Consider the following 13,677-nt stretch of genomic DNA (forward strand, 5'->3'; position numbering starts at 1 on the left):
CAGCCTCCCCGCCACCTCAACACCACCTGTCTCTCCACCTATTTTTGTGTCATCTGCAAACTTAACAATGCCCTCAGTTCCTTTGTTCATATTGTTACTGTGTGAATAGTTGTGGTCCCAACACTGACCCTGGCAGAACTCCATTAGTCACTGCCACCATGAAAAGATGCCTTTATCCCCGTTCTCTACATTCGGCCAGTCAGTCAATCTCTACCCATGCCAGTATCTTGCCTCGAACACCATGGGCTTTTATTTTATTTAGTGACACCTTGTTGAAGGCCTTCTGGAAATCTAAATAGATCATGGCTCTCCTTTATCTAAATTGAACATCATCTTCTCAAAGAATCGTAATGGATTTGTTAGGTATGACCTCCCCTTGATAAAGCCTTGCTGACTCAGCCCTATTTTACCATGCACTTCCAAGTACTCCACAATCTCATCTGGAATAACAGACTCTCTAAAATCCTACTAATGATAGGGGACATGCAAAACAGATTACAATTTCCTGTCTTCTTAAACTGGGATGTGACTGGCCATTTTCCAGTCCTGTCAGACCCTCCCTGACTCCACTGATTCCTGAAAGCTTACCACCAAAATGTTCTCACAACCTCCTCAGCCAACTCCTTCAGAACCCTGGGGTGCAGTTCATCTGGTCCAGCCCATGTATGCGTTTTCTGACATTTCCAATTCCCCAGCACCTTCTCCTTAGTGATGGCTACTTCTCACCTCTGCCCCCTGACTAAGTTCTGATATGCTCTCAATGTCTACTACCATAAAGACTGACGCAAAGTACATAATCAGATCCTCCGTCATTTCCTTGCTTGCCATTACTACTTCTCCAATCTCATTTTCCAGCAGTCCAATATCCACTCTTAGCTCTCTCATTTTATGTATCTAAAACAACTCCTGCAATTTTTTAATATCACCAGCCAGCTCACCCTCATATTTCATCTTCTCCACTCATTTGCTTTTTTAAAAAAAAAAAATCCTCTGCTGATTTTTAAAGGCTTTCCACTAATCTTCACCAAACTGCATGCTTTTTTTAAGCTGTGACTTTGTCAGCCAGGGTTGCCGCATCTTCCCTTTATTGTATTTGTTCTTCCTTGGGATGAACTTCAGCTATGCCTCCTGAATTACCCCAGAAACTCCTGCCATTGCTGCTCCACTGTCTTCCCTACCAGGTTCCCCTCCCAATCAACTCTGGCCAGACCCTCATGTCTTTGTAGTTACTTTTATTCAATTGTAATACCATTACATCTGAACACAGCTTCTCCCTCTCAACTACAGAGTGAATTTTACCATATTATGGTCACTGTCTCCTAGGGGTCCCTTCACCTTAAGATCCCTAATCAAACTGCCTCATTACACATCACCAAATCCAGAACTGCCTGCCCACATACTCTCCATAAACCATCATGTAGACATTCAACTAATTCCTGGTCTGGAGTTATGCTACCAACCTGATTTTCCCAGTCAACCTGCCTATTCAATTCCCCCATGATTAATGCAATAGTGCCTTGCTTACATGCCTTTGCTATCTCGATTTATTTCCTTCCCATTTCCTTACTATTGCCAGGAGGCCTCTACGTAACTCCCATCAGGGTCTTTTCTCCTTTGCAGTTCCTCAACTCTACCCACACAGATTCTACACCTTCTGAGTCGATAATTACTTCTCGCTATCGATTTAATTTAATTTCTTACATACAAGGCAACCTCACCCCTCTACTCGTCCTTTACATAAGGCAAATATCCTTCGATATTTAGTTCCCAGCCCTGATCATTTTACAACCACTTCTCTATGATGCCCACAATATCGTACACACCACTTCATTTACCTTGTTTTGCATACTGTATGCATTTGAATACAGCATTCTCAGTCCTGCATTGACTGCCCCTATCCCTCTCCCCAAGGTTGTCCCCTTATCTGCTCTGCCTCAGCACAGATTCCTGACTCTTTATATACTCTGTCCCATTACTTGTTCTGGAACCTTAAAGTCTTGTGACCACTCCATTTATCCTTTCCATTAGGATCCCGATACCCAACTGGTTCAGGTGGAACCCATCCCAATGGTACAGACCTGTCCTGACCCAATATTGATGCCAATGCCCCACAAAATGGAACGATTCTTTCCCTCACCAATTCCTTTAGCCATGTGTTCAACCTCCCTAATCTTCTCTTTGGCAGTTTGCATGTGGAGCAGGTAACAATAGAGAGATTATAATCTTTTGGAGGTCCTATTTATTAAGTTTTGTTCCCAATTCCGGATATTCCCCAAATACAAAAAAGGATGCCTTGCCTATGTTGTTGCCAACATGGACAACAACTAGATCCTTCCCATTCCTCTCCAGTAGTCTTTTGAACTGACTTGAGTGGCAGGAGACAAAGGGTGATGTTTGAGGGGTGTTTTTCCAACTGGAAGTCTATGTCAAGTTGGGTCCCACAGGGGTGAGTGGTGGGGCCCTTGCTATTTGTAGTTTTATATAAATAATTCAGACTTGAATATAGGAGGACTGATGGTAGATGATACAAAAATTTGTGGTAAATAGGAGGAGATCAGTGGCAAATGAAATTCAATCTGGATAAATTTCAAGTGATGCACTTGGGCAGGACAAACAAAGCACAGGAACACATGATGAATGGTAGGACCCTCAGAGTGGGCCACTTATAGGTATTGTCCCTTAAGAAATCAGGACAGGTGGATAATGTGGTTCGGAAGTCATATGGTATACTTGCCGTTATTAGCCAAGGCATAGCATTTAAGAGCAGGGAGGTTATGCTGAAACTGTATAAAATATTGGTTAGGTCACAGTCTGGAGGACTGCGTGCAGTTCTGGAATCCACATTATCAGAATGATGTGATAGCACTGGAGAAGGTACAGAGCAGGTTTACCAGGATATTGCCTGGCCTGGAGAGTTTCAGATATGAAGAGTGATTGGATAGACTGCGATTGTTTTCCTTAAGAGCAGAGGAGACTGAGGGGGACATGAGTGAGATGTATAAAATTATGACAGGCATAGACAGGGTAAGACAGGAAGATACATCTCCCCTTGGAGAGGAAAACAAACAAACAAACAAACAGGGGGCAGAAAGCTTAGAGGGTGGTGAGAATCTAGAATTCACTGCTGCAACGGTGGTAAAGGCAGAAACCCTCAAAACACTTTTGCATTCAGATGTACACTTGTGATGCCAAGGCATACAAAGCCATGGACCAAGTGCTGGAAAATGAGATTAGAATAGTTAGGTGATTGATTTTGCATGGCACAGGCATAAAAAGGGCATTCCATTTTATGCCCTGTGCATCTCTACAACTCTGACTACATCTCACACTCACCTCCCTCATCCAAGTTACTATAGTAAATAAATTATAGCCCCTGTACTGATCCTTGTGGCACTGAAAGAAAACATTTGCTGTTGTGATTGAGCATATGCAGGGTATACCAAACACTTAAAATTACTTCCTAAAAACTTGTAACTGTAAATGATAAACCAACAGATGGGGAAGGAGTGCTAAAAGGATCAAAAATCTCTTGCTGCTAGGACCAAACGATCAAAGTTCAAGCAATGTGTTGGATCTTCTTGATTACTGCTTTTCTGTTCTTTTTAATTAACCTGTCATACTGTACATTATATGACACAATCTAAGACTGTTTATTCTTCCACTTCCATAATTTAGTCAAATGCAAACTGACTAAATAAGGCAAAGGTTTCCCATTGCACTCAGTCACTACACCACTAGATTATAGCCACAGATGTGAGCAAGGGTTTGCTTACAGTAATGTCTGTGACATACAGTAAAGTCTAAAAAACAAATACGAAAGGTTTCTCCACGATATTTCTGAAATAAAATAGCCAAACAACACAGGTAACAATATGAAGGGAATGATAATTACTCACAAAAATAACAAAATAAACCTTCTCGGAGTGAAAAAAAAAACAGCTGATCATCAATTTTTATCACCTCATTCCATGGACACCTGTCATTTGTGGCGTGGCTTACACGACGTAACAGGCTACAAAGCAAAGTCAAACAGAATTGCAGGCACAGTACATCTCTACCCGATGAGTTCAATGCATTTTATGCTCGCTTTGAACAGAAGGGCAGTGAAATGATGTCACCTGTCACATCAACCTCAGATGCACCCGTAACCATGGTCACTGCTGCGCTGCAGATGTTAGACTGACCTTAAGGGCAAACGCACGGAAAGCAACTAGCCAGATGGAAGCCCCAGACGTGCACACAGATTCTGTGCGGACCAGCTGGTGGGAGTATTCGCAGATATCTCCAACCTTTCCTTATCATGATCTAAAACCCCAACCTGCTTCGAGAAGACTATCACCCCAGTGTCAAAGAAAAATCATGCAGTGTGCCTCAATGACTAACACCCAGTGGCTCTGACATCAATAACGATGAAGTGCTTTAAGAGGGTAGTCATAGTTCACATCAACTCCACCCTACCAGATTGCCTTGATAGTTTGCAATTCATCTACTGGCGCAATAGGCAGACGCCATCTCTCTGGTCCTACACTCATCCCTGGAACATCTGGTCAACAAGAAAACTTATGTCAGGCTCCTATTTATTGACTACAGCTCCACCTTCAACACTATAATTCCAAACTCATCCCCAAACTCCAGGTCCTAGGTTTCAGTCCCTGCTTCTACAAATGGATTCTCGACTTCCTGACCAATAGACTGCAGTCAATAAAGATACACGACAACACCTCCATGATAATCCTCAATACTGGTGCCTCGCAAGGCTGCGTACTTGGCCCCTACTCCTTATACACTCATGACTGTGGGACTAAATTCCGCACCAACTCCATTTACAAGTTTACTGACAACACCATCAGCATCGGTCAGATCTCAAACAACAACAAGGTGGTGTACAGGAAGGACAGAGTACTTAACAGCACAGACAACTAACTCTCGATCAACAATCAGCAAAACAAAGGAGATGGTCATTGACTTCAGGAAACGCAGTGTAGGGCATGCCCATCTGCAATGGTGTGACGTGGAGATGGCCAAGAGCATCAAGTTCCTGGGAGTGACGATCACCAACAATTTGTCTTGGTCCACCCAGGTCAATGGTCAAGAAAACACAGCAGCGCCTCTACTGCCTCAGGAGGCTGAGGAAATTCAGCATAAAGTCTCTTACAAGACTGAAAGAAACTACAGAGACTTGTGAACGCAGGCTAGTCCATCACACAAACCAACTTCCCATCTATTGATTTCATCTGTATTTCCCACTGCATCAGGAAATCAAACATAATCAAAGACTCCGCCCAACCCAATAATACTCTTCTACCCTCTTCCATTGGGCAGAAGATAGCTGTAACACTATCCTGCACTCTGTTGTTACCCTGATGTACTTGTACAGTACGATCTGCCTGTAAAGCATGCAAGACAACACTTTTCACTGTTTCTCAATACACATTAAAGTAATAAATCAAAATCATTCCTGCTATATTACTGCTGAGCTGTCAACATCAACATGTCACCGAGATGACATCCATAATCAGTGAGCAACTATTTACAAACTAATAGAGTTTAGAGTCATGCTCTTAAAGAGTAACATTTCAAAATAAGTCACACTTCTAAAAAAAAGCTACAAAAGGCCTAAACTTCTAAATATTCACTTGTAGCTCTTTGTTCCTAAGTTACTTCAATATAAACAGGAGCAGTCCATCATTCAGCCACTGGAACATTATTCACCAATGAAATCATGGTTGATCATCTGCCTCAACACAATTTTCCATCCACTCCCTATACTCTTTTATTCCATGAAATCAAAAATGTATTGAGCAATGGAGCATGCACAACCTCCCCAACCTTAAAAATCACATTTGAGATGATCAGATCTTCAGTGAGGCTACAGGATGAGCTGGAACATGCCTCAGCTCTAAATCCAGAGTTGGTCATATTGCAGGCAGTAAGAACGATGCTCTAACAGTTATTTGCATTCATCTAATAGGGATATCCTGGCATGGAATTAGGGTTCTATAGTTCACAGAACAAAAATGCGAAAAGACAATTATTAATGCATGAAAAATTCAGAGTAAAAATACATCTGATAAAGTAGTATAATTTATCACTATTTCCCAAGCTTGTGGATGACCCAAGGATCAGTTGAGAGAAGCAAATTCCAGGAAAATAAATGCAATGTAAATCCAGGCCCTTGCCAAAAGTAGGCTTCTACAAAGGACTGATTTACATCAAGCTATATTCCAACTCATATCCAGGCTAATTCCACCAGGACCTCAGAATAATGTTCTACCTTCAAGGTGCAATTCTTCTCAACTGTACATCACTGTTGGTTCCAAATAAGTAATTTGATTGCAAGAGCTTTCTATTGGTCTTTGAGCAAATCAACATTTCAAATAACAGAGAGTTGAATGGAAAAGTGCTACTCTATACACAGAGGACAGACAGATCACCTTGTGCCCTCTTCTCCTGAGTTCTGGCAGCATTCGGTCCAAAATGAGGAATTTTCCTGAGCTTTTCACCAACTCTTCATCTATCTACAGAAAACAGATTTAAAATGTATCTGAAGAATGTATGAGCAAAACTCAACTTTACACAGTGATTTAGGAATTCAAATACACAATCTTTAAAAACGGAAAATACAGCTAATGTAGTTATTAAGAAAAGTAATTCAACCACTAGTTTTATAAATAGGTGCGTAAAATACAAAGCAGTCAATGCTAAACATATATAGATCATTGGATGGTTGGGTGGCCTAGTGAAAATAGCATGCCCAGTTTCTGGGTCCTTAGTGTAGAAGGGACTTTAAAAAGGCCCCTGGTGAGTGTTGAGCCAGGTAACACCCAGAATGCCTGCTGGGCCTGCGTGTGGGGTGGGAGTCGGGCGTTAAAGGGATGCGTTTAAATAGAATGGAGAAAAGTCTAGAGATGATTTCACAGATCGGATGTTTGTTTGTAGTTATTGTTTCATGGGATGTGGGCATTGCTGGCAAAGCTAGAATTTGTTGCCTTTGAACTAGGCAATTTCAGAGGGTAGTTAACATTATGGGTGCAGAGTCACAGGTGGACCTGCTCAAGTAAGGTAACAGATATCCTTCCACATTGGATATTTGTGAATCTGATGAGCTTTTAATGATAATTGACACAGTTGTTTCCTGTTCATCACTGAGGCAAGCTTTAATTCCAGAATGATTAACTGAAATGAATTCCACTAGCTACCAATAGCAGGTTGCAGGGGGTGGGGTGTGTGGTGGTTGAGCCCATGTCCCGAGACCTGGTCCAATGACATCACCATCTGAAGGGTACTGCTAAGATTAAAAGGAAAGACATTTCCACTAGCCACACAGGGTAGATGACTACATGGTAAAAATTTAACACTTGTTGCAAAAAAAAAAGGAAGTGAAAAATAAGGGGGATGATTATTAGGACAGGAATTGTCCTATAGAAACAAAGGGGAGAAATAACCCTTCACTTTTGAAGAGGGAGACATTTTTAAAAAATATATTTAAAAAGGGCTTGGATAAGACAGCAGAGGAATGGACGAGAACAAAAAAAGGTTCAATTTTACAATTGAGCATTTTCCCCCCACAGGGCAATTGCATAAACAATAATAGCTGTTATTGGTAAACTGGTAGTTAATCATTAACATCAATTCTTAATGAAATTTTCTCCATATATTCAGGTTTGATTGGCAAAAATCAGAAAAAAACACTCCCTTCAAATTTGACAAGAAAACCCAAAAATTTTGTTTATTCTTGAAATTGGGTTCTGACATGCAGAAAGTCACAGCCATAAAGCTAGATTGCACATCCCGAAATTGGGTCTGATGTGTATGTATCTCTACACAGGAACGAATGGATTCATATTTGTTGCTACATGGACGATGCTCTTTATAAAAAGGGCACCGATTTTCTCTACATTTTCCTAGCAAGATATTCCAGCAAGAACTGAACAAGCAGCTAACATAGCAACGGACTCCTGAAAATGGATCTCATCAATAAAGGGCTGACTTGGGATAGACACTACAGTAAGTTTTGTCAAAAACAAAATCTTCAGCACCCACAATTCTTTGTTTAAATTCACCGTATCTTCTAGACATTAATCAAAAATGATCACCCCACTATCACAGTGACAGGAGCCATCACAAAAAAGACTTTTTTCAAATTTTACTTGTAATTTTAAAAGAACGTTAGCTAAGGATTTAAAACTTTTTATAAAGCTTTAAACAAACCAATTGTTAAATTTGTCTAACGTTTTAAAAAGAAACAAAATAAAATGAATCCATTTCTTTGATGTTCAAAGTGAAAATTCTTGGGACCATTTACTGGTTGTTAAAGTACACATAGATGGAGGTAACTCAACCTTGGTGTCCCTAACAGTCAAATATTCTAAGTGATACAACCCACCACACAGAGGCATAGGATGGCGTTTGGGTTTCCAGTGGATACAAAATGCTGACAGAGTCAATTGAGAAAGTTATGGAAATCATACAGTTTTCACCTTAAACTCCTGGGTTTTGGGGTCCAGTGGGTATTCAATTAAGTAAGGATGGTTACAACACTTTCTGAGGAGCATCAATACATTCTGCAATTTCAGGTGAACTTCCTTATCTTGTGGGATAAATACATCCAGTACAGGCCTGAAGAGAAAACACAACAATGTGCAAGTTACTTTCAGGTCACCTACTAAAATAAACTTTTCACTGTGTCAGCCCTGGTTCAGTGGTGACAACTACTTCCAGCCATGCTCCAGAGACTTCAGCTCGTCAAAATAGGACCAGCATGATAGTACAGTACTGTAAGAATACCGGATTCTCACAGAAGTCACCTTTCAGATGCTACATTAAGTTTCAGTGGAATGTCAAAGATCACATCACAATTTTCAACAGCAGGGGAGCTTCCCATTGGTCAATATTTATTAAACACTGAAAACAAAGCTAATTTTTTTTAGTAATAGGTGTGGAAAAATGCTGTGTGTACAGTCTGACTGCTGTATTTTCCTTCATTACTGCAGTAAATACATTTCAAAATAACAACATCAATGGCTGGGAAGCATGGACCTAAAGATAGAATGGCTACTTAATGCTAGAGATTCCAGTCCAACCATTACAGTTGGGTCCTGGAAAAGAGGTGATGCACGTCAAAGGTTGCTGCAAAACAAGGTACTACCAAAAACGTTTACAATAAGCAACTCAGGCTGTTGCACACTTATACCATATCTGTCATGTTATATGACAATCACCCATAGATTCAGAGAGGGTATCTCAAACTGTCAACACTTCAGCTCAATGGTCTTTCTGATACAAGATCATTGACCTGAAATGTGAAAACACTATGATACTGTCAGGCCTGCTGAGTACTTCAAGCCTTTCCTACTTGTATGTCAGAATTTCAGCATCTACAGAACTTGTTTGCCATAAGCTGTAATATACTACTTGGGTACTGAAAAAGGTGCAGATCCTAAATGATTTAGCAGATTCCAGTGAGCACAGCTGTAACTGGTCACATTATCGTTGGACGGGAGAGAGAGAACAGAGCCAATGCTCTTACTTCCAGTCACTATCCAGTAAGTGGGCCATTTATGGGCTTAGAAGATTCTACCTCAACCATCACTTACAAAAACAAACTCAAGGGCTGAAGAGATATCTAACATTTTGAAAAGTTAGAAGGTTATTGATGTCAAAGTATCAATGCATGAAAATAGACCACTGTGAAAATGACAAGGTACAAAAAAGGTGAAGAGACACTTCCTACCAACCAGAAGTGTAGCTTCTCCACCTTTCACACCTGAACACAGTAAGCCTCACTGTATCATAATTCAATAGGTGCTGGCAGCTCTCCCAAAGACCCACCAAGTTGCTGCTGCCTAGATTGAGGAAAGTCATTTCACGATGAACACATCAGTCAAGTTTGCTCCTGCCCTTTTCCAAGATCCAAACAAACATTTTCCAGCAGAAGTCACTGGACAGCAACAGCCAGCTGCAAAACCTCAAGGTGTTTCCTCAATCTAATTGATGCTCTGAAATTACAAAACTGGAAGAAATATATTTTTTGTTAAGAGCTTCTAGCCCTCTGGAGGAAGTTTCAAGCCAACCCACATCCAACCAAGGGTCAAAATGTGGGGATCCTGAAGGAATGAAAACATCAGAACCACAGAACGTGGTTAACTCTTAACTGTTCCTCTGGGTGATCAGGGATGGACAATAAGTGTCGTAGCCGACAACATACATCGCCCATGAACAAATTGAAACAAAAATAAACAATCAGATTAGGCATTTACCTGGTCCATTTTAGGCTCCAAAACATCATTGTTAAAGAACAGAAATCCATTACACGAAGACTAAAATTAGTAGAAACAAAACCAGCAAAATATGATGGTAAGATATTGGTGAGCTGGTAAGGCACTAAATCAGGGCTTCACAAAAGTTAAGGTTGGAAGCTGAGAATGTGGAGTCTTGAATTTTGCAATGGCTAACTCCCCTCGCTCTATTTTAGATCCTTCTCCACTCCAAAACGTACACTGATGAGTCACACCATTTTTCAAGCTTGGAAACAAGGTCACAGAGAGGCAAGAAAAGATCAGGAGGCACTACACTAAACTGTCTGCGGCATGAAATACTACTTTTAAAGTGAAGGCCAACTGATTTCATTCAGATTCACAAAGGAGTTCCATCACCACAGGATTACACAGAAACTATTTCTTTTTTCAGTTTCTTCCCCAAGGCTTCCTGGAGAAGAAAGTTTGACAGTAGAACTCATCGTCCAGAATAACTGCTCCTTAACCTCCAATCTCAGTTTCCCTCCCAGCTCTCCCAATCATGGTTTCTGTCTCTGGAAGATCTGCATGAAGATGGAAAGAACTTACTATTGGAGGAGAAGGAGGAGTGACAGCAGTACAGACAGAATCATGATGCTCTGCCAATCACACACATTCTTAAATTCTGCCTCTCCTGTGCTCACAGGTCCTCTATCAAATTCCACTTCATTTTCTCGCTCTCAAATGAGATAACAATACCTGCAATCATTTAACCCTGTTTACATCATGGATCTTCCATAGTCTAAGGCAATATGTACAAAGGCAAATATGCTGAATTTTAGGGCTGAGGGCGTGAGGGCTAATTTACTCGTTGCCCCCATAAAAGCTTTGAATCACACATCTAACAATCCTGTTCTGAGAATTCAGTTCATATCTGACAGCTGTGTCAAATTCCACAGTAACTGACACATCCACAACAAATCTAAAAAAAAATTGTCAAATTACCTTATTTCCCAAAGTGAACAAATCCTTTAAAAGAAATCCAAGATTTGGATTCTTGATTAAAAACAAAACTTTTGTTCTTTCTTGGTTCATATTTTGTGGAATCCAGTATTCATAGATTTTCAGGAATATTTTTCACATGATTAGGAACAAAATACTACTTCCCGCTTTCAGTAGGGAGGTAACTAACTTGAGACAATGTCTTACTGCAGAATCTTGACACGTCAGTACAACACAAGGCAGTGCTTGTAACTACTGTGACACCAACTCTATCCATTCTTAGGTCAGGCCCTTTACCTAAATTCCAACATATCTTGAAGGAGCGATCACAGTATGGTCGAATTTAAAATACAGATGGAGCGTGAGAAGGTTAAATCCAGTACCTATGTCCTGTGCTTAAACAAAGGAGACTATGAAGGAATGAGGGAGGAGTTAGCTAAGGTAGAATGGGAGCAAAAACTTTATGGTGGGTCAATTGAGGAACAGTGGAGGACTTTCAAAACGATTTTTCACAGTGCTCAGCAGAAGTATATTCCAGTGATAAGGAAGAACTGTAGGAAAAGAGAGAGCCAGCCGTGGATGTCTAAGGAATTAAAGGAAAGTATCAGATTGAAAAAAAAAGCAAAGAGTAGTGGGAAACTAGTAGACTGGGACATCTTTAAAGGCCAATAGAAAGCCACAAAAAAAGTTATAAAGAAAAGTAAGATAGGTTATGAGAGTAAACTAGCTCAGAATATAAAAAACAGGCAGCAAAAGTTTCTATAAATATGTAAATAGTAAAAGAGTGGCGAAGGTAAACATTGGTCCTTTAGAGGATGAGAAGGCCAATTTAATAACTGGGAATGAAGAAATAGCCAAGACATTAAACAGTTATTTCATGTCGGTCTTCACGGTGGAAGACACAAATAACATGCCGAAAACTAATGGCAAGGAAGTTTATAGCAAGTGAGGGCCTAGAAACTATCATTATCACTAAGGAGGCAGTGCTGGGCAAGCTAATGGGGCTAAAGGTAGACAAGTCTCCTGGCCCTGATGAAATGCATCCCAGGGTACTAAAAGAGGTGATGGGGGAAAATAGCAAATGCACTAGTAACTATCTACCAAAATTCACTGGACTCTGGGGTGGTTCCCGCAGATTGGAAAACAGCCAATGTGACGCCACTGTTTAAAAAAGGAAGTAGACAAAAAGCAGGTAACTATAGGCCAGTTAGCTTAACTTCGGTAGTGGGGAAAATGCTTGAATCTATCATTAAGGAAGAAATAGCAAGACACCTGGATATAAATTGTCCCATTGGGAACACCCAGCATGGGTTCACGAAGGGTAGGTCATGTTTAACTAATTTGGTGGAATTCTTTGAGGACATTACTTGCATGGTGGACAATGGGGAACCTGTGTATGTGGTGTATCTGGACTTCCAGAAGGCATTTGACAAGGTGCCACACCAAAGGCTGCTACATAAGATAAAGTTGCACGGTATTACAGGTAATGTGTCGGCATGGATAGAGGATTGGTTGACCAGTAAAAAGCAAAGAGTAGGGGTAAATGGGTGTTTTTCTGGTTGGTGGTGAGTGGCTAGTGGTGTGCCTCAGGGATCAGTGTTGGGACCGCAATTGTTTACAATTTACATAGATGATTTGGAGTTGGGGACTAAGTGTGGTGTGTCAAAATTTGCAGATGACACTAGGGTGAGTGGTAGAGCAAAGTGTGCAGAAGACACTGAAAGTCTGCAGAGGGATACAGATAGTCTAAGTGAGTGGGCAAAGGTCTGGCAGATGGAGTACAATGTTGATAAGTGTGAGGTCATCCATTTTGGTAGGAATAACAGCAAAATGGACTACGTTTTAAATGGTTAAAAAATTGCAGCATGCTGCTGTGCAGAGGGACTTGGGTGCCCTTGTGCATGAATTGCTAAAAGTATGATTGCAGGTGCAGCAGGTAATTAAAAAGGCAAATGGAATTTTGTCTGCCTTTGCTAGAGGGATGGAGTTTAAAAACAGGGAGGCTATGCTCCAGCTGTATAGGGTCCTGGTGAGGCCACACCTGGAGTACTGCGCGCAGTTTTGGTCTCCTTACTTGAAGAGATATACTAGCACTGGAGGGGGTGCAGAGGAGATTCCCTTGGTTGTTTCCAGAGTTGAGAGGGTTGGATTATGAGGAGAGACTGAGTAGACTGGGATTATACTCATTGGAATTCAGAAGAATGAGGGGAGATCTTATTGAAACATATAAGATTATGAAGGGAATAGATAAGGTGGAGGCAAGGAGGTTGTTTCCGCTAGCAGGTGAAACTAGGACTAGAGGGCATCGCCTCAAAATAAAGGGAAGCAGATGTAGGATTGAGGTCAGGAGGAATTTCTTCACCCAAAGGGTTGTGAATCTGTGGAATTCCTTGCCCAGTGAAGCGGTTGAAGCTACCTCGCTGAATGTTTTTAAGGCAAG

The 13,677-nt window shown here is 40.9% G+C and overlaps 1 protein-coding gene across 1 annotated transcript in view; it reads right to left on the minus strand.

The window, feature by feature from the left end:
• The window catches only part of hells (helicase, lymphoid specific), a 40,802-nt gene that overhangs the window by 9,716 nt on the left and 17,409 nt on the right, over window positions 1–13,677 (minus strand). Inside the window, exons 5-6 of the mRNA XM_048609150.1 lie at window positions 8,481–8,662; window positions 6,435–6,518 (exon numbers count right to left, since the gene is read on the minus strand). Of these exons, the coding sequence (XP_048465107.1) occupies window positions 6,435–6,518; window positions 8,481–8,662 (266 nt within the window). The remainder of the gene's footprint in view (window positions 1–6,434; window positions 6,519–8,480; window positions 8,663–13,677) is intronic.

This window comes from Rhincodon typus, chromosome 20 (genome assembly GCF_021869965.1).
Source record: "Rhincodon typus isolate 14 chromosome 20, sRhiTyp1.1, whole genome shotgun sequence".
In the NCBI taxonomy this organism is placed as follows: Eukaryota; Metazoa; Chordata; class Chondrichthyes; order Orectolobiformes; family Rhincodontidae; genus Rhincodon; species Rhincodon typus.